General features: G+C 37.3%; 1 protein-coding gene across 1 annotated transcript; it reads right to left on the minus strand.

Annotated features, from left to right (window-relative positions):
• Positions 1–836: 836 nt before the first annotated feature.
• Positions 837–27,160, minus strand: LOC131144108 (uncharacterized). The gene is made up of 14 exons (XM_058092499.1): positions 27,021–27,160; positions 26,899–26,943; positions 26,703–26,801; positions 26,455–26,565; positions 5,066–5,240; positions 4,910–4,966; positions 4,464–4,600; positions 4,283–4,342; positions 4,106–4,183; positions 3,393–3,466; positions 2,724–2,797; positions 1,653–1,732; positions 1,457–1,552; positions 837–1,323 (listed from the first exon to the last, which is right to left on the minus strand). The coding sequence occupies exons 1-14, from the start codon at positions 27,090–27,092 to the stop codon at positions 1,243–1,245; spliced, it is 1,239 nt and encodes a 412-aa protein (XP_057948482.1). The 5' UTR covers positions 27,093–27,160; the 3' UTR covers positions 837–1,242.

Here is a 27,160-nt window from a genome sequence, read left to right on the forward strand (position 1 = left end):
ACCAAAAATATCTTCGCGCAGACTCAATGGGGGAAAGTAGCTCAGTTTAATGTGTTCGGTTAAAAATTCAACGAGTGTCAGGTATGCTGACGCCCCAATTGTCACGGCAAATTCATCTCTCTCTCTCTTTCTCTCTGTTCAATCAATCATTTGATTATTATCATTTTTTGAATATAAATGTCTATATGTTTGGTAACCCAAAGTTTACTTTATCTTGGAAAAAAAACAAACCACAAGCAAATGAAGGAGGGAACTTCTCACCTCATTTGGCATGGAATATTAGCTTTCATGGGTAAAACTAATTTGTTCTCGTGCTTAAAGCTTGCCACGTTTCACTTTCCTACTCATGACTTAAATTTAGTTAAGTTTTACAGGCCAAATCCCTTATGAGACTAAAAATGACTCGAATATATCTATAAAAATTAAAATAATTTGAAAATAAAGCACATTTCATCAACAATACCTTCAAATAAACAACATAATTTCTCATCCATCGTCTCCACGTGCTCCCAAATTTTGACACAGCCTACTCTGCACTAGTTAAAAAAGAAGTAAATTTCGTGTCAAAATTATAGACAATTTGAAAATGGATTATGAAAATGAATTCTGGGTGTCCCGTAAACAAGTCCTTCAAATATAATCTCCAGGCGCGTAACATAATTCATCTAGTCATTCATAAGATAAAGCAAATCAAATCCAATTTTAATTTTACTTAAAATCAAGCCAAGTTTGCGTCAATTTGAATTCAGCATATCTACAGCATAACTTGAGGCAAGACCTGGAGCAAATTTCTTTTTAACCACCCTGTCTGATAAGCAATCACCAGGAGCTGAAGTCTGCAACTAGAATATTAGAAGATGCATATATTTTTATTCTAGTAGGAAAAAACAAAAAAAAAAAACAAAAAGCAGTACATTGTTATGCCAGATTTTACCACAATGTAGGATGACCACAAAGTTTCAGATATCATGGTGCCCGATGGTTTCCCTCATGCAGCATATTTGTGCGGCTAAAATCAATTACAAACATCTTTACCCATCCTTGCGAGCTTGGAATGAAGGCCTTCAAGTAGGATTTGTGGGACTTTGAAAAAAATGCAACATAGAATTATATTGAACTTTGTCTAAATTGACACAAATCTAAATCTCAAGTTTGAAATCCACTCTCAAACACGACCTCATAATCAGTATTTGTTCAGGTGATCTGACATCCAAATTTTTTATCCACAACACTAGTAAGAAGTTAACCAGGATCATTCGATGTTTCTGCTTGAGTTGTTGAGCCCTCTGAATCTAAAGGAGACAGTAATGTTTTGTGGTTTTCCTAGACATGAAAGGAGTAAACATTTAAGCAGTGGGTGTTGATACATCAAGTTTTGAAGTGGTAAATGGTTCCATTTCTTAGTGAAACAGAAATATCATTAAACAAGAACGGAAAATAGGTGAAACTTGCATACCTTTGCTTCATCCACAGAGATGCTCAAAACATTAGCAGCTGATTGAAGTTTTGAACATGTCGGCTGCAGGGGTGAACAACCAAACTGCATTTGTACCTGCACAGTAGTCAGGTATGGGTCTATGGGGTCATTCGACCTATCAAGAAATAACAACCTTGGAAAACTATATTTAATCAACAAGAAAGCATCCACTTGCCTCTGACATACAGGAGTCATAATTATCATTCTTACACAAGGGGTTGCTTGCTGAACCATATTGTGGACACTGAGATAAAGCTGCAAAAATCAAAAATCGCATAAGAAAATCTAAATCGCGCTGATCATGGCTAAGCATCACGTTATGGAACCAGTTGTTTTTTTAATGGGCGAGCATGTGTCCCATATTCAAATTGCATTATCTTGTAGTTAATGACTTAAAATAATCATATGGCTTATGCATGTGTCCCTTAAATGTAATCATGCAGAATATTTTGTGTTTGACAGGATGTCAAAAATGAAGCACATTTTCATTGCACTCAAAATGACTATATCATCTGTGTACTTGCATTTAATTTATTTTAGAACTTATGAAGTGATATTTTAGCTTTCTACTAAAGACAGGATGGCTCCGCCATGGTAATTAGATGAGCTCTATTTCAATCTTCTCAGATCTTAGAAGTGCAAAAATTACATAGGACCTAATTCTCAGGCAAACTAAGTTCCCTACCCCTGCTGGAGAGAAAAATTGCTGCTGTGTTGAGAACTAACCAAAAAAAGAAACAAGCAGAATCAGATTACTTGGTAGAATGTCCAACAAGTTATGGTATCCATTCTTCCAGGTTTTGTATTTTATATGATATCTACCTCAATATTTGTCGCATGTTATACACCAACAATATGACGCCCATCTCCAATATTCCCCCAAAAAAGAAGAGGATAGCCTGAATGCAAGTAGTTTTGTTCACTGTTGTTGCCCACTATTGCCATTTTGCAACATCCATGGCTAATCAAATTAGCTAAAACTGCAACTTTTGGAAGCAAGCCAGCAACCTATCATTCTAACGCAGTAATATCGTACAGGATGTCTTTGATCTAGGGGGACAGTTCAATAGTTAAAACAGAGTGATTCTTTTTTACAGATCAGATGAATATATTATTGTGATGTGGTGGATTAATGCGAAACTTTTAGGCATGTAAAATAGGAAACCATAGATTAAACTTGTAACTATCTGTTATCCCATGACTAAAAGATCAATAGAAGAAAAGCAATACGGAAAAGACAGTAAACCTGTATTTTCTGCAGCAGATCTCCAAGAAACCTTAGGAGAGTTTTCTCTTGTGTTTTGAACCATATCTTCAATCCTTATATGCCATTAACAATGCAAAACAATAAGAAAAAAGAATAGTGTGTACAAAACAAAGAGGTCGCTGGGAAGGGGAGGAAGATGGGGTGGCAGTAATAATTCATCATGCCTAATCCAAATCACTTGGCAACTAGAAGAGGAATGCTATTGAGCAATTCTAGTAGATTAAGATGCATATATTGTCATTTTTCAAAAAGCACAAGAGCAGAGCACATGCAAATGACTAGGGAAACATAACAAATCTAGGCAATAGATTATCCTCATGGTCCTTCAGGAGCTGTTTGCAGGCTGCAAACGCAAGGCTATTCCACATATAGGAGATCAATTAGGCTAGACTGACTTGGTCATGGCCACTTAATAGATAAGTTATTCTCAAGACAGGATGCAAGTATTATTAGCAATTGGAATTTATGAAATTGGTCAAATTGTTTTCTGCACAGCCATTACACATGCCACATTTACCCAGCAAAATAGATAATGATTTTTTAGTCTTATTCATCTTGAAATTTACCACCTGTGCAAGTACAGGAAAAATCTAAATCCACAAATGTAGAACTTGAACAAGGATACTAATAATGAAGTGTAAATTCTACCTATTATATTCTTTTTTCTCAACCATTGCAATTCCTTCTTGGCCTTCCAGTATGGAGGAGAATGTCCTTTTATCCTGGCACCAAGATCAATGATGTTTTAAACAGGTAAGCAGCTAAGTGATGGAAGGTAAACAGCCCTTTGTAATCAGAGCTACTAGAAAGATCATTAGGACAAGTTGCCAGAAGCAAACTAGGTGCGGAATGAAATGATCAATGGTTCACCACATGTATCACATATGCTATAAATCGATTAAATTATCTGAATCATTGTGTGGGGTCAGTGGAAAATCTATTTATTTCAGTCATGTGGAGTTATGGTTGCATACATCAAGCCTTCTCCCAACTCCTCATCCAACATGGCATGGAAGCCTTGTGCAGCAGATGATATGCTTCCGTGATACATATGTTCAGTACATTTATATAACTTAACACCCCCACAAGTATAAATCTATAGAATTTTTCAAAATAGCATAAAAATGCAAGTCACAAATAGAATTTCATGACAGAACTATCAGTCTGGATTTCTCCCTGCCTTTCATACTTCCAAATTATTGCGTCATTGGTGGCAACCTTAGATCAACCTACAGTTGGCGAAGTAATTTTCAACAATTCTAAGGAAACATTTCAAATTGTTGGAAAGTTTCCCAAAGATGAAACCCATATCAAATTTGAAAATTACTTTTATCAAAATCAAGACCAAAATCTTCTCTGACCTCTTCATTCATACTCAAAACAGTCTCCTGAATTTTCAGTAAGATAATGCCCAAACTCCCAACTTCAAAATGCAAAGCCTGACCATTGAATATTTCAGATGAAATTTAGAAACCAATAAAGACTGACAAGGAGATGTGAAATAGAAAACCAACAATCTTATATAATTATATCAAGACCTTTTTCTCAGAAATTAAATTCTGTATGATCACTTCCTTCGCTGATAAAGTTTTCTGAAGGTGAAGCTGGTTAAGACAAAGCACTCACTGAGACAATACTTTCAGCTTGAGGTGCAAGTTCATTCTGTGCAAACAAGTAAAATACAGATATTCATTGCAAGTTTGCAACTTGTATGGATATCTCTTCTAATTGGGGCTGGTGTGCACTGCGAATCTTTGCTGCCTCCAGCTGTGCTTCTAGCTCCAAAATGATTTTATCTTTTCTTTGGAGCTCATCCCCATCATTTCTCAATTTATTATCCAGCTCGCAGATTTTCTCTGCATGTTGCAGAGAAGTACATGGCTTAAATCTTACATTAACAAATATAAATCTAACTCCACGAAGATGATATGCAATCACTGTTGCAGAATCCAAACAATCCAAATATAAAATTGATGAATTATGAACTATGACACTGAATTGTAGAATTAGTGAATCCAAATACAATCATTTTATCATGGAGATGATTTATAAACATTGTTGCAAGACCAACTTAATATCATGTGAAACACACACAATATAGTTCATTACTATACAGTTCAAACTGAACAGTTAATTAAGACGAGCAAATGAGAATATGTAATTACCAACAAATGTTTTTTCATATGCAGAGATCTTATCCATTTTGCTCCTTAACCCAGCCACTGAATATAACAAGCACAGTTAAAAAGGACACCAGTACTATTTTTATGGTTACATGAACGGTACACCTAGGAAAACTAATAGTTCAGAAAGCAACATGCCTACTTGCTCTTTTTCACTCACAAGGAGTTGCACATCATCTACAACTTGCTTGACAGAGAAGGCCTCTTTCTCTATTGAATCAAATAACAGTAATTGTGAGTTTATCTTCTCAGTAAGAAAAGCAAGCATTCTGTCTTTGGTTTCTATTGAACGCCTCATTTCACAAGTAGATTCCTGCACAGAAATTAGAAAAATTGTGTTTGTTGAATGCATTTCTGGACATCATGAAGTGTAACAATTACAATTACAAAAACATATTTCAAGTAAGAACTGAGGAGAAAAGGCACTCCAAAAGGTCAAAATTGAGTGAGGCATAATAACAGTTTGTAAGGAAAATAATGACTTACTAATATACTCCAGCATATTTGCCTATTGCATTCTTACTCAAATGTAGTTTTCCTTCATGAACAAATAAACAGATAAAATATAAACATAAATAACTAAGGACAAACCAACATGCTATGCAATTAAGAGTGGCAGACAAATAAACTCAATAGTTCAGGAAGTTGCTAACAGACACTGGAACCTAACTATAGAACATATCAACCAAAAAGATATGATGACAAGTGCCAATTCTTCCAACCCAAGATTTAGCAACCCAAAGAAAATAATGACACTATTGATGCACATCTGGTCCAGGTGATGTAACGCCCTAGAAAGTGATAGACTTGGGAATGTAAAAAAAATTAATTAATTAATTAAATTAAAATTACAATTAGAATTAAATTAATTAATTAATTAATTAAAATAAGAATTTAAATTAAATAATAATTAATTATTTAATAAAATATAGTATAATATTATAATAATATATTATAATATATATATAACTTCCTAATGAATCAAGAAGATTCAAAAACAAACCCCTTCTTTTTCTTTCCATTCCTGCGCACGCCCCCTCACGTCTCTCCCTCTTTTCTATTTTCCGGCCAAACAGGCGCCGATCGAAGATCAGGAAATACCGCTAGACTCCATTCTCCGCCACCATCATTTCTACAGGAGCGGATTTGTCGTAAGAGCGGCGTAGGCATATCTCCCAGGGTAAGCTAAATTCTTACTCTTACCTCAATTTTGCGTAAATCTTAAGCCTAATTAACGATCGGACACTACCACAAGAATCTAAGAATGATTCTCTACAAGTCTAGCAGAGCGGATTTCTCGTAGGATCTTCGTAAACTTAACCCCAAAATTAGGATAAGGGGGTTATTAAAGGGCTAATTATTATTTAATTAATGTAGATATAAAAATATTAAAATATTGAGCATTCTGAGATTGAACTAGGATTATTGAATTCAAGATTCGAGTAAGCGCCGCAGGTGTAATTTCGGGACCCTGCAGGCATAGTTCAGGAAACCAGGTAAGGGTGTTAAATATTAGTTTAAATGTTAACTTGGAGTGATGGAGTCTAAGGAAGGTTATATGGGTATTATTTTAGGAAATGAGTTAATTAGTCTAGGAAAAAAGCGAATTACAGGATTTCAGTTTTGGCGCCGGAGGCATAGGATCTGGGGCTTTAACGAGACTCTCAGTAAGTCAGGTAAGGGGAATATTTTTTATATTATTGATTGAATGAATATGTGAAAAATGAAGCTATGATATTTTTCCCTATGAAATTGGTATATTATAAATATTAAATGAAAATTGTGTGGCTTATGATGTATATTGAAAAATGAGAAATTTGATGATGAGTATTTTCTGAGAAAATGATGAAATGAGAACTATCGATATGTTTGCTGGAAATGATGAAAATGATATATAAATACGTGTATAGAAATGATTTTTATGAAAATTGGTAAGTATGAATATTGATTTGAGTATGTTAAGTATTGAAAAACGTGAAATGAGTTATATGCTAACATGAGAATGAAATGAATGTGAAAAGAGATATATATATGTATTACTATGAAATGAATTTTGAAATGTAGGAATATTGCAATGTAAATTCTGCAATATGAACATTGAAATGTGGGAGTTGAAATATGAATATTGAAATGTATATATTGAAATGAGTATACTATGAAATGTGAACATTGCAAAGTGCGAAAGCTACAATGGGATCATTGGAAATATGATTGATGAAATGTCAATACCGCATAATGATTGCGAGTATGTGGTAATTATAACCCTGATAGATGGATATGTAAACTCTAATGATGAGTTGTGATATTGAGCACGGTACCGTTTCCAGTGGTGTTAGAGCAACCACAAGAACTCGTGGAGCGTGTGGCGTGACAGTCGATTGAACTGTATAGTAGAGTTGTTGTGCCCCCTGAGTTCGGATCAGGGTTATAGGCCGGTCAGTCGTACTACAGATACGGGATATGTGATATGATATTTTGATCTAACCAAATCAGCCAACTGCGGTTAGATCCAACTTTCGGGCCGTACAACCTTGACCATGATGGGAAGCATGACGTAGTGAATATCCTCAGGGCAGCCATGAGTTACAGACACGAGTATATTGGTTATCAAGGACCATGGTTCGAAATCGCGGTCGCGGGTAACGTCGCGTAACGGTAGCAGGACGCAGGAGACGCGGGTGTTACGTAACGGGAAGCGAGCATAACGGTCGTGAATTTTTTCCATGCATGCACAACCATGCCAAAATCGAAAAATAAGCATGAAATCCATTAATACATGATTTTTAATGAATTTTAAAGGTCTTCATTCAACCTACAAATGCTTTTTAATAGGCATTATGATTTTTATATTAATTTTAGTGCGCTGTTTACAAAAAAATTACATATTTTTTAATAATTTACATTACTTTAAAATTTACAATTTAACAAAATAAATATGAAATTGTAAATCTTACAATTTAATTATTTAAATGGTAATAGACTTGAACTTGAGTCACTTAAGAGTTAAGACTTGACTAATTGTGTACAAATTAGAATTTATTATAAATTGTAGATCTAATATTAAATTATTAATTGTCAAGGACCTCAAGGTATTTAAAAAAATAAATATGTAGAATATTAGTTAATAATTTTTTACTAAATCTGTACTCTAAGTTTCTAAGTTCTAAGTTCTAAGTTCTAGGTTCTAACTCTCTAAGAGTCTAAGTAAGTCTATAAATTTTATATTTTAAAAACTTTATACTAATTTTTTTATTTTAATTAATAAATTCTACTTATACAATCATTAATAATTTTTAATTGTTAATTTGTATTCTAATTAAATAATAGATAAACTAAATTTATATTCTAATTATATTTATAAACTGAAATTATAAAACAAAATTTACAACTTATATACTAATTAGTAATTAAATAAACTGAAATTTAAAATTTATATAAACTATAAATTGAAATTATAAAACAACTAAATTTAAAATTGAAATTTACAATTTATATACTAATTAAATGAACTGAAATTTACAATTTATATACTAATTATATAAACTGAAATTTAAAACAAACTGAAATTTACAATTTATATAAAGCAATAAAGCATAAATTGAAATAATAAAACAGAATAAATTATTAAGTAATAAAGCATAAATTGAAATAATAAAACAACATACATATTACATACCCATTGGCCACCACCCACTACCCAGTTACCACTTACCCAATAACCACTCCCGACTCCCACTCCCACGGAAGCTGCTAGCCTGCGACTGCGAGAGAGCTGCTGGCCTGCTACAGCTACAACCTGCAAGCCTCCAAATTTTGGAGGAATCGAAGGCTTCGAATGGAGGAATCGAAGACTTGCTGATTTTTGGGTTCTTGGACGAAGGAGACGAATGACAGACTGAGGGAGACGAAGTTGTACGAAGTAGATTTTGGGGGTTTTAGGGATTTCGAAACTTCAGATCAGTAGATCGAAACTGTACGTATGAAGGAGATGAAGAATCGAAGAGTGATTCAGGTGAAGGGGGAACTGAACTTAGCTTGTGGACAACAGATGTAAGAGTTTGAAGGCTCGAAGCTGCGTAACGAACGTTATGTTCCGTAACGTTAGTGTAACAGCCATTATGTTCTGTAACGTTAGTGTAACGGCCGTTACGTTTCCTTAACGGCCGTTACCTATGTGAAATTTTGGCTCGCCGCTAATGCAGCCCGAAACGGTATCAGAGACCTGTTTTCCGTTACGTAACAGCCGTTATTTAATACTATGTCAGGGACACTCATGAGCTAGATGAAAATGGAAATGCAATGAAAATAAAAAAAAAAATGAAAATGGAAACGCAATGAAAGAAAATGAGGGAAGAAATAGTGTGAGTTAATACTATAAATAAATGAGGCGAAGTAAAACTCTCTGCCTGAGGGCTTACTGAGTAAGGTGAGTGCCCTGATAATTACCAGTTGCAGCTGAACCCGATTAATCAGGTAACGTTGCAAACAATATCAGGGCAGAGGGAAGCTGCTTATATCGGCAGGTAAGCTTCCTTATTCTCAGGAACTTCGTTGGTAAACATGAGTTGCGTACGAATGGTTTTGGAAACGAAATTAAAAGTTTGTGATGTATATCTATACGAGTATGAAAATGAACTTGTATACTTTCTCAGATGGAAATCATTTTAATGAGTATTTTGATATAACTAAACTCATATTGCCACACATTATAAATAATTTATTCCGTCTTACTGAGATGTATCTCACCCAAATTATCTAAACTTTTCAGGAAACAGAGATAGACCAGGTGATAGGGCTCCGAGATAGTGTGGAGCGGATACCCTGATATACAAGGTGAGTATTGGACTAGGGAGGTGTAATTCCTTTAGGGTTGTGTTGTTTTGGGTATGATAGAAATGTATATGTTTATATATAATGATACTCTGGGTATTGTATTCTGGATAGTTTGTATTTTATGACTTCCGCAGTTAGGTTAATATAAATGAAATACCTGTTTACCCGGTGTCTAATGCGGGCCAAGTCATGTGAGTGGTACTAGAGGTGTTGACGTAGCCAATATATGATTGTTTAATATTGTTTATATATAAAAAAAATGGTATGAAAAATCGGGGCATCACAGTTTGGTATCAGAACCTAAGTTGTTAGGTTCTGCAGACTTTAGTAGACAGCAGAATACAATACCAGAATATAAGAATGGATTTCGAGGAAAATATGAGACGGGTAGATTGAAATGTGAGTTAGTAATTGTTAGAGGATGAGGTGAGAATTTAGGATTCCATCTTGCCACCTACAGACAGGAGTACCAGGGTTGTTCCTATGTTTTTCCTGAGGTGACGATTTCAAGAAAACCATGGATACTACCGTTGGGTCTTGTTTCTTAGTGGTGGGACTAAATCTTAAATGAGAATTGAGGATGTGGAGATAAATGGTCGTAGAAGAATAATTTATGAGTTATGGCAATGTATTGGTTGTGTGATAGTAATTGTATGCTGAGACTAGTTGTTCCCTTTGCAGGATGCATCCGGGAACAGTAACACGAGTGCGGGAGGTGATGAAGCAGGACCTTCCAGTATGGGTGACGGAGACCCTGACGCGGGATTGCGTAGCATCACCTAGCAAGTGATGGCTGAGATGGCCAGGAGCTCGGGGGAGCGGAGCTGCACGATCGAGCAGTTCAGAGATATGGGATCCTTATTTTTTACTGGAGGAGCAGACCCACTAGTAGCTGAGAACTGGATCCAGGACATAGAAGACATACTAATAGTCCTCTCATGTACAGATGAGTAAAGGGTGTTATTTGCTACATTTAAATTGACTGGGGAAGCAAAGCGTTAGTGGAGATCGGTAAGACTACTGAATGAGCAAAGGTCTGACCCTGTAGCGATGACGTGGAGTCGCTTCAAGGATATTTTCTTCGAGCAGTACTTTCCCGCTACGATCAAGAGTGCGAAGACATCAGAGTTCTTGTATCTGACATAGGAGCCTTTGACGGTGCAACAGTATGCAGCGAAATTCATTAAGTTGTCTTGATTCGCCCCGTATCTGGTGTCAGATGAGGAGAGGAAGGCGAGGAAATTTGAGAAGGGCCTGAGGCAGAACCTATATGAGCAAGTGGTAGGCTTCCGGGTTCAGACCTTCTTAGAGATAGTAGACAGAACTGCAGTGATTGAAAACATCCTAGAGAGAGGCGCAGCGGCACAAAACCAGGGAAAGAGGTCTGTGCCTCTCGATTTTCAGGCAGGGTCCAATCGAGGGCCGTGGAAGAGATACGATAGCAGAGGGGGACGACGACAGGGAGGAGAAAAACGAGTAGTACAGGGTAGACAGATGCCCTCTACTTGTCCCAAATGCTACAGGAGACACCAGGGAGAGTGCTAAGTGAGGGAGGTTGTTTGTCATCGGTGCTATCAGCCTGGACATATCGCAAGAAACTGTCAGGCACCGCCAACGATATCGGCTACTCCTCGACCATATAGAGGAGGTTATCAGGCACCTCGAGGCAAACAACAGAGGAATATTGTTCCGGTGCGAGTTTATACACTGACGCCGAGAGATGCTGAGGTGGCAGGGGATGTGGTGACAAGTACTGTTTCAATACTGTCATTTAAAGCGACTGCCTTGTTTGATTTAGGGGCGACTCATTCTTTTATTACCCGGGAATACGTTAAGTTGTGTGAGTTTGAACCTCGGTAGTTAGATATTAGTTTGTCTGTTGCTATGCCCATTGGGGCTGTAAGGATATGCAGAAAGGTACTCAGGGGCTGTCCAGTGGGTATTCAGGGGAGGTCTTTGTCAGCTAATATGGTGGTTTTAGATATGCATGGATTTAAAGTAATCTTAGGAATGGACTGGCTAGCTGCCCACTATGCCAGCATTGACTGCCATCAGAGAGAGGTAGTGTTCAGACCTCCAAAGGGATAGGAGTAGAAATTCGTGGGATCATGTGTGCGTAACCCACCTCAGTCACTATCCACCATTCAAGCGAGGAGATTGCTGCTAGAAGGCTATCAGGGATTCTTGGCCTATGTGAATGCAGTATCAGAAGGGGAGCTGAGGGTAGAGGATATCCCAGTGGTGAAAGATTTTCCTAATGTATTCCTCAAGGATTTGCCGGGACTACCTCCTGATCGTGAGGTAAAGTTTGTTATTGATCTGGTTCCGAGGACAGCGCCGATTTCGAAGGCGTTGTACAGAATGACACCAGTAGAGCTGAAAAATTGAAGGAACTATTACAAGAACTGTTAGATAAGGGGTTTATTCGGCCCAGTGTGTCGCCCTGGGGAGCGCCTGTTTTGTTGGTGAGGAAGAAAGATGGGTCGATGAGGTTGTGCATCGACTACAGGGAAATAAATAAAGTAACTATCAAGAATAAATACCCGTTCCTTGTACCGATGATTTGTTTGATCAGTTACAGGGGACGTAGATATTCTCAAAGATAGACTTACGCTCCGAGTACCATCAAGTGAAAGTCAGGGTGGAAGATGTTCCGAAGACGGCATTTAAAACACGATATGGCCACTATGAATTTCTGGTTATACCGTTTGGTATGACAAATGCTCTTGCAATGTTTATGAATTTGATGAACAGGGTCTTTCACCAGTATTTGGATCAGTTTATGATAGTATTTATTGATGATATAATGGAGTATTCAAAAAGCCCAATGGAGTATGAGGAACATCTGAGGATAGTGTTTCAGGTGCTGAGAGAAAAGAAGTTGTATGCGAAGCTCAAGAAATGCGAGTTCTGGCTGGAACAGGTTACCTTCCTTGGACACGTTATATCCAACGGTGGTATTTTTGTTGAACTGAGTAAGATTGAGGCGGTAATAGACTGGGTATGACCGAAGAATGTGCATGAGATTAGGAGTTTCCTGGGATTGGCTGGGTACTATCGCAGGTTTGTTGAGGGCTTCTCTAAACTATAAGGCCCATTGACCAGATTGACCAGGAAGGGAGTGAAGTTTGAGTGGTCTAACAAATGTGAATAGAGCTTCCAGGAGTTGAAGTAGCGACCCATCACTGCGCCTGTGTTGACGATTCCTTCAGGAGAAGATGGATTTGTAATTTGCAGTGATGCGTCCCATAAAGGGTTCGGATGCGTGTTGATGCAGCAGGGGAGAGTGATAGTCTATGCCTCGTGAAAGCTGAAAGAATATGAGAAGAACTACCCTATCCATGATCTGGAGTTAGCAGCAGTTGTCTATGCGTTGAAGATTCGGGGACACTATCTTTATGGGGGTAGGTGTGAGATTTTCACTGAGCATAAGAGTTTAAAATACTTTTTCACGTACAAAGAGTTAAACATGAGGCAGAGGAGATGGCTGGAACTGATAAAGGATTACGACTACACTATCAGCTACCACCCGAGAAAGGCTAATATAGTCGCTGATGCTTTGAGCCGAAAATCGATAGATTCATCTATATCTGCAATGGAGATTCAGCATCCTATCCAGATGGATCTAGAGAGGCTCGGTGCGGAGCTGATAGAGGGCGATCACCAAGCATTTATTGCTAACTTGGTTTTACAGCCAACTCTATAGGAGAGAATTAAAGTAGCTTAAAGGAAAGATGCAAAACTAGTAGAGCTTATGGAGAAGGTACAGGATGGTCAGGAGACAAAGTTCAACATCTAAGATGATGAAACTTTGAGATTCCGTACCAGATTGTGCGTTCCTACTGACCCCGAGATCAAGAGGGTTGTTTTGGGGGAAGCTCATCGGTCTCTATATACTGTACATCCGTTTAGCACTAAAACGTACAGGGATCTTCGAGAGTCTTTCTGGTGGAGCAATATAAAGAGAGAAATAGCCCAGTATGTGGATCAGTGTTTGACATGTTAGCAAATGAAAGCTAAGCATCAGAGACCGGCGGGATCATTGCAGCCACTCCACATTCCTGAGTGGAAGTGGGAGCACATAGCAATAGATTTCGTCACAGGACTACCGTCAGCGTTGCATGGACAGGATGCTGTTTGGGTAGTTGTGGATCGACTAACGAAGACTGCCCACTTTTTACTGATCAGAGTTAACTACTCCATGGACAGATTGACCGAGTTATATGTCCAGGAGATTGTTAGGCTCCATGGCGTCCTAGTGTCCATAGTTTCAAACAGAAATCCACGGTTCACATCTCGTTCTTGGAGGAGTTTGCAAATGGCCATGGATTCTCAGTTGTCGTTCACTACAGCTTTTCATCCTCAGACAGATGGACAGACAGAGAGGATGATACAAATTCTGAAAGATATGCTGCAAGCATGTGTGCTGGACTTTGGAGGTCGTTGGATGCAGTATTTGCCACTGGTAGAGTTTGGGTATAACAACAACTACCAGGCCAGCATTAGGATGGCACCGTATAAGGCATTATATGGCAAGAGGTGTCGATCCCCATTATACTGGGAGGAGATTGGAGAAAGACAGATTTTGGGGCTAGAGTTGATATAAAAAACTCAGGATAAAGTCAGACTCATCATTGATAGAATCAGAATAGCACAGAGCTGGCAGAAGAGTTATGCAGATACCCGCCGGTGATAATTGAAGTTTGACGCAGGAGATCACGTATTCCTGAAGGTGGCACCGTTGAAGGGAGTTATGAGGTTCGGGAGGAAGGGTAAGCTAAACCCTAGGTAAATTGGACCATTCAAAATTTTTGAACGAATGGGTCTAGTTGCCTATAGATTGGCATTGTCACTAGTCCTATCTAGGATCCATGATGTATTCTACGTTTCTATGCTGAGAAAATACGTCCCAGACTCCTCCCATGTAATCAACTATGAAGCACTAGAGCTAAGTAATACTTTAGCTTATGAAGAAATGTCAGTGTAGATTTTAGACCGGAAGAAACAGGAGCTATGCACGAAGAAGATTCCATTGGTAAAGGTGCTATGATGCAATCATGCAGTAAAAAAAGTTTCATGGGAATTAGAACAAATGCGCCAGAGGTACCAACATCTATTCAGTGGAGCTTAGAGTTGAACTAGTCAGAATAAAAGTGAATAGTAATGTTATATTTTGATTTGTATAGTGTAGTATAGGATAAATAGAGTTTTTGGTTTTTGGGTATGAATGGCTTTGGGAATATTTTGAATAGTTGCAATCTCCCAAAACCCTCTTTGTAACCACGGTATTCTTCTGTCATAAGTGAGGGTAATTAATAAAATTGGCGTGTTTTTCTTGAAGGATGAAAAGTTGATGAATAGTAAATTTCGAGGAAGAAATTTTATAAGAAGGGAAGAATGTAACGTCCCAAAAAGTGATAGGCTTGGGAATGTAAAAAAAAAAATTAAATTAAATTTAAAATTAAATTAGAATTAAATTAAAATAAGAATTAAAATTAAATAATTAAATAATAATTATTAATTATTTAATAAAATATAGTATAATATAATAATAATATATTATAATATATACATAACTTTCTCATGAATCAGAAAGATTCAGAAACAAACCCCCCCTTTTTGTTTCCTTTCCTGCGCACGCCCCCCCAGCGTCTCTCCCTCTCTTCGTTCTATCTCTCTCTCTCTTCGATTTTCCGGCCAAACGGGCGCCGATCGAAAATCAGGAAATATCGCTAAACTCCATTCTCCGCCACCATCATTTCTACTGGAGCAGATTTGTCGTAAGAGCGGCATAGAATATCTCCCGAGATAAGCTAAATTCTCACTCTTACCTCAATTTTGTGTAAATCTTAAGCCTAATTGACGATCGGACACCATCACAAGAATTTAGGGATGATTCTCTACAAGTCTAGCAGAGCGGATTTCTCATGGGATCGTCGTAGGCATAACCCCAAAATTAAATATAAGGGGGTTATTAAAGGGCTAATTATTATTTAATTAATGTAGATTTAAAATTATTAGAATATTGGGCATTCTAAAGTTGAACTAGGGTTATTGAATTCGGGGTTTGGGTAAGCACCGCGGATGTAATTTCGCAACCCTGCAAGTATAGTTCAGGAAACCAGGTAAAGGTGTTAAATATTAATTTAAATGTTAATTTGGAGTGGAGCCTAGGGAAGGTTATATGGGTATTATTTTGGAAAATGAGTTAATTAATGAGAAAACGCGAATTGCAGGATTTGAGTTTCAGCGCCAGGGGCGTAAGATTTGAGTTTTAACGAGACTCTCAGTAAGTCAGGTAAGGGGAATAAATTATAGCAGTATTTTTGATATTATTGATTGAATGAATATGTGAAAAATGAAGCTATGATATTTTTTCCTATGAAATTGGTATATTATAAATATTAGATGAAAATTGTGTGGCTTATGATGTATATTGAAAAATGTGAAATTTGATGATGAGTACTTTCTGAGAAAATGATGAAATGAGAACTATCGATATGCTTGCTAGAAATGATGAAAATGATATATAAATACGTGTATAGAAATGATTTTTATGAAAATGGAAAAGCATGAATACTTATTTGAGTATGTTAAGTGTTGAAAACCGTGAAACGAGTTATATGCTATCATGAGAATGAAATGAATGTGAAAAGAGATATATATGTATTACTATGAAATGAATTTTGAAATGTGGGAATATTGCAATGTAAATTCTGCAATATGAACAATGAAATGTAGGAGTTGATGTAAGGACCTGGCCCTTTTCACGGACTCAGGTGTCACTAACATACATCAAATACCTATATCTGTTCAAGATATGGAAACAACCCGCCCTAAACAGGGACATACAGGTGTAAAACATACATAATCATGATGTAAATGTCGCGGAAAAACATAAACATCCATTGGGATTACTACTAGCCTTATACCAGAGTTCACTAATACATCCATAATTTACATACATTCGGACTTAGAGTAATCGTCATATTACAACCCTCCAAAAAGGACTTTCATCAAGTTTAGTACAAAAATTTAGATGCTTACGTAAGCTAACCAAAATAACCTCCCTAGTCCTTTTATCTACTAGGACAGACGCACGGATGGACCTGAAAACAAAGGTTGTAAGATAGGGTGACACACTTCTCAGTAAGGAAGAAGAAGTTACAACAGTGTGTGACTGCATACATGCATATTTTCATTCAACATCTGGAATATAAATCAAATATTTTCAATACAGTAATGCATCAGGTATATCATTATTCATATTACAAAATTCCCACATCTGTCTTTCGACCATTTAATGATTTATCAGATGACCAACAGTAAAATATCCCTATAACAAGTTTTACCCCGTGGCTCGGGTTGTGCACTGGTACTCGTCCAATGCCCTGTTCGTGTAGACACTGCCGAGTACCTACATACGATCCGACTGCCCCCATTGGCCCAATTTTAGCCAATGGTTTCACCCTGCTAGTCGACCATCTTGGTACCCACATCGTTTAGTACATGTGGTTGCACGTGTACATCTAGCTACGATATCGTGCCGTATCATATAACAGTAGTTTATTTCAACTCTGCAAAGAAAGTATTTTTCAACCCTCCCGGGACTCTCAAGCTGTGGTTCTGTGTATCATAAATTCAATTTATACAAATAAGATTTTATCTCCTATAATCTATATCAATAGTATAGAAATAATTCCATCGGGTTCAAACCGGCGTCTTTCCACTCAGTTTACCCCACTTTGTTTACTGATGCGGCTCGGTGTATCACCAGCCTCTGTTTATCACATTGTCAGTATAACAAATTGGAATTTCATTCCCATATTCTATATCAGTAGTATAGAAAATACATTTATTTCCATTTCAACATATATCACACAAGTTTAATACAAAAACCCGCTAAATGATAGAAATTCAATATACATAGTTTAACTAAATAAATAAAGGAATCGAGTCTCTCCTACTATAATATAAACACAAATAACGATGTTTGTAAAATTTGGAGATCATACGTCGAAATCCTTGTTTTTACCAAAAACCGTAAAATCGTCAAACCGGCATCTTTGTTCGGTAGAATTTCACAAATAAGCAGTTAAATCATAAATAATAACATAAACTAGCTTTTTAGCGGTTTAGTTTTCCAAAATAGCTGTTGTAATCAAGTTCCCCTTACCTTATATTCGAAATGAAACTTCGTACAAAAACGGTCCAAAATGACAACTCGAAATCCTGAAAACCTAAAACCATAGAACATACCTTACTATGTTTTCTACTGCTATCCAAATATCCAATCAAAATTAGGATCAGATTCCTACCTCGATTCTTGGGAAAACCCGAAACTCTCCGAAACGACGATCCGATCCACTAAAAGTGTAGAGTTTCCTCTTCTGATCCACGCAGTACCCTCCGTTTTTGGAAACGGATGATGAACAGCGAAGGATCTTAGAGAGAGAGAGAGAGAGAGAGAGAGAGAGAGAGAAAATGAGTGAGAGAGAGAGAGAGAGAGAGAGAGAGAGAGAGAGAGAGAGGATAAGAGAATTTATAGAATAAATCCTTGAGAGAGAGAGAATGAGAGAGGATAAGAGAATTTATAGAATAAGTCCTTACTTAGCCCTTAAGTAATCTAAATAAATATCTTCTCCAAGATATTTATATATAAATATCTAAAAATATCTCTTTTCAAAATATCTTCTCCAAAATATCTTCTTTTTTTTTTTTTTTCGGGGTCGGGTTACCACAGTTGAAGTATGAATATTGAAATGTAAATCTTGAAATGAGTATACTGGGAAATGTGAACATTGCAAAGTGCGAAAGCTGCAATAGGATCATTAGAAATATGATTGATGAAATGTCAATACCGCATAATGATTGCGGGTATGTGGTAATTATAACCCTGATGGATGGATATGGAAATCTTAATGATGGGTTGTGATATTGAGCATGGTACCGTTGCTAGTGGTGTTAGTGCAACCCACGGACTGGTGGAGCGTGTGGCGTGACAGTCGACTGAGCTGTATAGTAGAGTTGTTATGCCCCCTGAATTCGGATCAAGGTTATAGGCCGACCAGTCGTACTACAGATACGGGATATGTGATATGATATTTTGATCTAACCGAGTCAGCCAACTGCGGTTAGATCCAGCCTTTGGGCCACACAACCCTGACCATGGTGGGACGCATAGCGTAGTGAATATCCTCAGGGCAACCATGAGTTACAAACACAAGTATATTGGTTATCAGGGACACTCATGAGCTAGATGAAAATGGAAATGCAATGAAAATGGAAAAGAAATGGAAATGGAAATGCAATGAAAGAAAATGAGGGAAGAAATAGTGTGAGTTAATACTATAAATAAATGAGGCAAAGTAAAACTCTCTGCCTGAGGGCTTACTGAATAAGGTGAGTGTTTTGATAATTATCAGTTGCACCTGAACCCGAGTAATCAGGTAAGGTTGCAAACGATATCAGGGCGAGGGGAAGTTGCTTATATGGATAGGTAAGCTTCCCTATTCTCAGGAACTTTGCTGGTAAACATGAGTTGTGTACGAATGATTTTGGAAACGAAATTAAAAGTTTGTGATGTATATCTATACAAGCATGAAAATGAACTTGTATACTTTCTCAGATGGAAATCATTTTAATGAGTATTTTGATATAACTGAACTCATATTGTCACACACTGTAAATAATTTATTCCGTCTTACTGAGATGTGTCCCACCCAAATTATCTAAACTTTTCAAGGAACAGAGACAGACCAGATGATAGAGCTCCGAGATAGCATGGAGCGGATACCCTGATATACAGGGTGAGTGTTGGACTAGGAAGCTGTAATTCCCCTAGGGTTGTGTTGTTTTGGGTATGATAGAAATATATATGTTTATGTATAATGATACTCTGGGTATTGTATACTAGATAATTTGTATGTTATGACTTCCGCTGTTAGGTTAATATAAATGAAATACCTGTTTACTCGGTGCCCAATGTGGGCCGGGTCATGTAAGTGGTATCAGAGGTGTTGATGTCGCCAATATGTGATTGTTTAATATTGTTTATATAAAAAAAAAAATGGTATGAAAACTAGGGGCATCACAGGTGAGGTGGCACCAAAGAGATATCCTGCGATACGAACACACAAGATGAGTGGCGGCAATGTCCCGAAAGAACTTTGATGCTTAAGTCAACAAAGTAAAAGAGTGGAAAAGAGAAGAGGGAAGTTGGGTTGTTGGGTCTTCCTTTCCCTAGGATGGTCCTCTCTTAGAAAAATGAGTGAATATAAAATAATACTACAAGCAGGGAAAGAAAATTTACTGGGTGCAGTGGCATGGCAGGATAAAGTCCTTAGAGCCAAATTTGAATATCTAGGTGCAAGTAGTTGCTACACAAACAATAACCAGAATTACTCAACAAGCTCAGTTTTGTGTACACTCACAGAACCAGAGCTATAGAAACTATAAAACCAGTAACCCTGCAGGTAGAGGAGCAGGTTATGGCTGCCAAAGTAGATAAGTGAGGAGCAGCTTATGGCTGCTAGACCAGATAAGAAATGACAGAACTGTGTGGAGCAGGGAAGGGGAGCTATGCAGAAATAGTTACAGAAGAGTAGAACATAGCATCTGTGAACTGCAGTGTTGTAGTAGAATTAGCTGCTGCAGCAAGCCCTTAGATGGGCTGCCAGGAGTAACAACCCACATGAATAATTAGTCATTTAACATGGAAATTAACAATTTGTTGAGTTCTAAACATGAATAACTGCAAAATGAAAACAAGATTAATGGCCAAATCAATTTTTGACTGTAACAAAAAGGAGTTCACACTGGAAACCAACTGTTAGCCTATCAATACTTGAAAATTTTGAGAAAACAAAGTACAAAAGCAGGTCTAGATCTGTGCATGCAGGGGCGGAAGCACAGCATCATGGTTTTACATAGCGGCCATGACCATTATGTAATGGTGTTATATAACAGTTTTTGGGTCCCCAATACCATTACACCCCACCAAATCGATGGGAAGAAAAATCACAGCTGTAACGGCCGTTATAGACCGCTACTGTTACGTAACAGCCGCTATGGCTGTTACGTAACCCCAACAGACTGTTATGGCGGAGGAATATATATTTTTTATTTTTTTACTTTTCTTCTCATTTTGATTTTTCCCTTTTCATAAATTATTCTCAATAAGCTATGTGGAAGAGGGGGATTATAATGAGGATGACAATGATGCAAAAATTATTATTTTAATAATCACAACAGATGCATTAATTAATAATTTGATACGTCCACTATTTTGTTAAAAAATTTTATTTTGATAATAATTTGATTTCTCTTTTTGATATTTTTAGCTTCAACCTTTTCTTTCCTAGTTTTTACCTTGTTCAAGTTGTTAGTACATTATTTATTTCATGATAAATTTGATGATTATATATTATAGTGATAAAAGTAGGTTAAAGTTACACAATATAACTTTTTAGTATAAATTTCTAACTTTAACAAATAAAATAACAGAATTTTGTCGTATTATTTGTCTGTCTTATGTGCCTAATAAATTAGTGGAGTGTACAATGAATTTTGTTTTATTAATTAATTTATCAAGCATGTGATTAGTGAAAAAGCATATAATTATATATGTTAAGATTTGATTAAAATGAATGACCTAACTTAAAGATAGATCTCTCCCTCTATTTACAATGCAAATTAAATACATTCCGATGACAATAATATCCTTACTAATTCTCACAAATTAACATACTAATGCACTCAATAATAATAATACTAAAAGACATAAATAACCTCTAACACTCCTCCTCAAGCTGGAGCATAAATCTCATACTCTCCTAACTTGTTACAAATGAAATCAACACAAGTATCCCCCAACTCCTTGATAAACAAATCAGCAAGCTGCATATCCGACTTCACAAAAGCGGTTGTAATGAGCTTCTACACAAGTTTTTTCTCCAACAAAGTGGCAATCAACTTCAATGTGCTTCGTCCGCTCATGAAAGACTAGGTTGGAGGCAACATGAAGAGTAGCTTGATTGTCACACATCAACTTCATAGGCCAAGAATGAGAAATACGCAATTCTTGCAACATGTTCTTCAACTTGACAAGTTCACAAACAGTGTGAGCCATAGCTTTATATTTGATTCAGCACTTAACCTTACCACCACAGTTTGTTTCTTACTCTTCCAAGAAACCAAATTACCACCAACCAAAATACAGTACCCGATTGTGGCTCTCCGGTCGGAAGGCAATCTAGCCCAATCTATATATGTATATCCATGGATATAAGGGCGACCTTGATCACGATGTAAAAGACCTCTCATAGGTGCACCTTTGAGATATCTCAAGATGCAAATTATTACATTCCAATGACTTGTCCTCAGAGAATCTAGAAATTGACTCACAACACTTGTTGCAAAAGATATATCTAACGAGGTGACTGTAAAATAATTCAACTTTCTAACAAGTATCTAATATTGTCCAGAATTAGGTAGCAAATCACCCATATCCGACAATAACTTGCTATTAGGAACCATGGGTTAGATCCCAACAAGTTAGTTTTATCCAATAGATCAAGAACATACTTCCTCTGTGACATATTAGTTCCGATACGAGATCTAAATACTTATATACCCAAGAAGTATTTCAATGGTCCTAAATCTTTGGTCTAAAACTTAGTCTACAAAAAAGTTTGAGACTATGAATACCTTTATCATCATCACATGTTATAACAATATCATCTGTATAAATAACAAGGATCCTACCCGATGAAATATGACAATAAAACACAGAATGATCCACAGCACATGGTCAAAGACCAAACTCAAGTACTATAGCACTCAAACGACCAAACCTTGCTTTAGGAGACTGTTTTAAACCATAAAGCCTTCTTGAGCCAACACACTAAGCCTGACTCCCCTTAAGCAACAAACCCAGGTAGTTGCTAACACAGAATGATCCACAGCACACGGTCAAAGACCAAACTCAAGTACTATAGCACTCAAACGACCAAACCTTGCTTTAGGAGACTGTTTTAAACCATAAAGCCTTCTTGAGCCAACACACTAAGCCTGACTCCCCTTAAGCAACAAACCCAGGTAGTTGCTCTATATAAACCTCCTCCTCAAGGTCACCATTGCAAGAAGGCATTTTTCACATTTAACTAATGCAGAGACCAGTGACAAGTAGTAGCCAAGGAGATGAACAAACATACTGATGTAAGTTTGGAAACTGGAGAAAAAGTTTCAAAATAATGCAGACCATACACCTGAGTGTATCCCTTAGCAACAAGGCGAACCTTTAGACAAGCCACAGAATCATCAAAGTTGACTTTCACAATGTAAACCCTGAGACAACCAACACAAACTTGTCAAGAGGAAAAGGTACCAACTACCAAGTAATATTGTCATGTAAAGTATTCATATCTTCAAACATAGCATCCCTCCACCCATAATGAGCTAAGGCTTCCAAAACACATTTAGGAAGGGTAGTAGATGATAAAGCAATAACAAAACAATAATAGGAGGGTGATAAGGAGTCATAACAAACATAGTTGCAAATAGGATGTTGAGTACATGTGTGTTTACCTTTTCGAACAGTAATAAAAGGTTCAACATCATGGGAAGTATGATCATCAAACGAGGAAACCAAAGGCGTAGTAGTAGAAGCTAGAGGAGACTCTTTTCCTTGGAGCCCCCATTGTCAATACACCTACAAATTACGATGACCAAGATAATGAGAAGGACTCGAACTACATGGAGACTCAGATGGTTGGTGGGGCAAGGACAGCAGCATAGCATCTGCAAGATTAGGCAAAGGAAGAGGCTCATTGAGCTCATAAGTGTTCAATGACTAGGTGTAGTAAGGTGTAAATTTAAAGAAGGTAACATCAGCGGAAACAAAGAAGCAATGCAACACAAGACTATAACAACGATATCCCTTTTAAGTGTATGATTAGCCCAGAAAAACACATTTTATAGCACGATGATCCAACTTATCCACCCCAGGAGTTAGTTGATGAACAAAGGACATAGTAAACACGCCCAAATATATGAGGAGGAAGAGAAAATAAAGATGAATTAGAATTGAAAATGGAGTAGGGAATTTTACCACTAAGAACAGAAAAATGACATTCTATTGACCATATAACAAGCAGTAAGTACAGCATCACTCCAAAACACTTTAGGTACATGCATTTGATAAAGTAAGACTAAAGCGCGAGTGATTTCAAGAAGATGTCTATTTTTCCTCTCTACAACCCCATTTTGTTAAAGAGTGTGGGCACAGGATGATTGATGAACAATACCAAACTAAGTTATATTAGTGAATTTTGCATTGAAAAACTCTTTAGCATTATCAATTTGAAGTATTTGAATTGGCAAACCAAATTGAGTCTTTATTTTATAATAAAAGGCACAAAATACATGAAATAACTCAAAACGATCTTTTATTAAATATAACTAAGTCATTCTTAAATAATCATCCATAAAGGTTACAAAGTACAAGAAACCCAATTTGGACACAACCTTACTAAGACCCCAAACATCAGAATGAACTAACATTAAAGGTCTTGCAGCCCGTTCATTGACTTGGGAAGCGAAAGAAACACAATGGTGCTTTCCCAACTAACAAAACTCACAATTGAGACTAAACACATAACTCAAACTAAGAACAAGACATTTTAACTTCTCCAATGAAGGATAATCAAGACGACAATGAATTTGGAAAGGTGTGGTAGTAGTAGTGCAGGCGATAGAAGGAGATAGCACCTCAAAGTGATACAGTCCACCAGATTCATGTCCTCCGCCACCCTTGACTACAATGGTGGATCCATTAGGAAAAGTAACACAAAGTAAATTTGCAGGATATTGAAGAGTGGAGAAGAAGCTAGGTATACCTATGACATGATCACTAGCAAGCGGAGTCTATGACCTAAGGACTAGGACATGAAGTACTGGATGACAATCATACTGTATGATTACCTGTTTGGGCAAGAGATGTAATGGGTAGAGAAGCTTGTTGTGACGCTTGATACTGCTGGAACTTGGAATACTCTTCCTCTGACATGGATACAATACATTGTTCCCCACTTGGTGTGAGGAGTCAGTGGTGGCTATATTGGCTGCCCCTGAAGTTGTGAAGCCAGTGATGGCTACATTGGCAACACATGAAGGTCTGCCCTGAAGATCCCAACATTGCTCAATAGTATGATTACTCCATCCACAATGAGTGCTCTCATGAGGAGTACTTCTACCTCATTTGTCTCTACCACTACAATCACTCGAACCACCTCAATAACTTTTGTAGTTGTTTGGTAGAGAACTAAAATCACCTTGTGTAGCAAAGGCTGTCCTCTTAAAACCAAATGCAAGAACAAGATAATGTGTGCTTAAGGAAGCATGAAAGATACAAGAATAAACATCAGCAAATGATGGCCGCTCGGCATTACTAAGTATCTAGGACCGGATTGCCTCAAACTCGGGTTTCAAGCCTCCTAGAACATGAAGAAATGTCATCTGCTCTCTTTGCTTCTACATCTCATGAATGTTAGCAGTTATAGATTGCACGACATTAAGCTCCTCATGAATACACTTCATCTCTCCAAAATAATCTGCAATACTCCTATCTCCTTATTATTATTGAACGCACTCCTAAAATAAATTCTAAAATAAATCATACATACATGTAATGTTATTGGAGTATAGAAGTTTGACATAATCCTAAATCTCCTTGCACGTATCTAGATGCATATACATCCGTGAAATTTGTGGCTCCATCAAATTCCATAAAAGGGAAACAATCAAGACATCTTCTTGAACCCACACATCTTTTCTCTTCTTATCAAAAGGATCAGATTGGGGCAAGTGGTCAGATTTCCCTAATCCTGCTAAATAAATCCAAATAGCTTTAGACAATTGAACATAGTTCTTTCCATCCAACTTTTAAGCTGTTCTTTGTGGCAGCAATGTAGGAAACAAATTTTTGAGATTCAAAAATTCCATCCCAACACTCACAAATCAGCAAGTACACCAAAATAAGAAGAACGATCAAAACTACTCAGGAGAATCACAAACTATGTTAAACACCGACACAACCACGGACGAGGTGAACAACTCACCGATGGATATAGCACTGCCACAGCCTCACAACTGAGTCACTGACCATACGAACACTGCCACAGCTCCAAAAAACTCACAAAGAAGCATTCACAAACCCTGAACAGAGATTAATGGAATACTACAAGTGCATGGTCGAAAAAATTCACTAGGTTTAGACTTGGTGAGGAGGGACAGCGAGAGCTAGTTAGCTATATTTTTATATGAAACATTGTCAAGAAATTTCAAACTGCGCAAGGTCCAATAAAAGTTTTTTTCTTAATAAAATTTCACTGTGTACTGTTCAACTGAATTTCTTAAGATTATACCTTTCAACAAAAAGAACCAAAGCAGAAAAGGAAAACACACGCACACACACACTATTTTCACAAGCTTTACGCCATACTTGAAATATAGATTTTGGCGGTTTGCATCCCAAACGCAGCATTACATAAATTTCAGTTCCACTGTCTTGCTAATGTGCTAACTTATAATTAACCAGACCAATGTATGTGTGTATGATTATTTTAAAAGCAATTATTGTAATTAAAAGAGAGAGAGAGAGAGAGAGAGAGAGAGAGAGAGAGAGAGAAACAGACCCGGTAAACTTTAATAAATTTTTCTCTTGATTCAAGCAGGCTACGTATAGTTCGTTCTAAATGCTTCTGCTTATTTTCGAGCAAATCATTGTCGCTCTGAAGGTAACTCACCTGCAAAGTACAAGCTCGAAAAAATGACAACATAACCAATAGTTTAGCGAACGCGCGCACACACACACACACACACAGAAAGAGTAGATTCAGGTGATCTGAAACTAGATTTTCACAAACTCATGGAATTCACAAACCTGCCTCTCCAGTTTTTGTCGGAGTTCGTTAGACGAAGCTAGCTCCGCCTGCAATTCGTGTAACTTCGTAGCACATTCATCTTCTGTTTGCTTTTGTTTCTGCACACAAAAACTAAAATCATTGCTGCACAGAGCAAAATCCAGAACCGGACATGCTACGCGGTGATCAAAGATGCAGAAAGAATTGAAACGAAACCTGGATTAAAAGCTGGACTTGATCGGTGGCCGAGCGTTCCCTCTCCTGAATTTCTCACCAAGAAATAAAGATGAGAGAGAGAGAGAGAGAGACAGAGAGAGAGGGAGATGGGGAGTGCTTACCCTGAGATGTCGAACTTCGGTGATTAGGGCATTGAGACGAAGCTTGAATTTGGAGAATTTCAGCAGCTCCATTTTCCCTCCAAAATTTCCCGTCTTCAGTCTTCCCTGTGCATCTGCTCTTGGGCCCTTGGCCAATGCAA

The sequence above is a fragment of the Malania oleifera genome, chromosome 12 (genome assembly GCF_029873635.1).
Source record: "Malania oleifera isolate guangnan ecotype guangnan chromosome 12, ASM2987363v1, whole genome shotgun sequence".
In the NCBI taxonomy this organism is placed as follows: Eukaryota; Viridiplantae; Streptophyta; class Magnoliopsida; order Santalales; family Ximeniaceae; genus Malania; species Malania oleifera.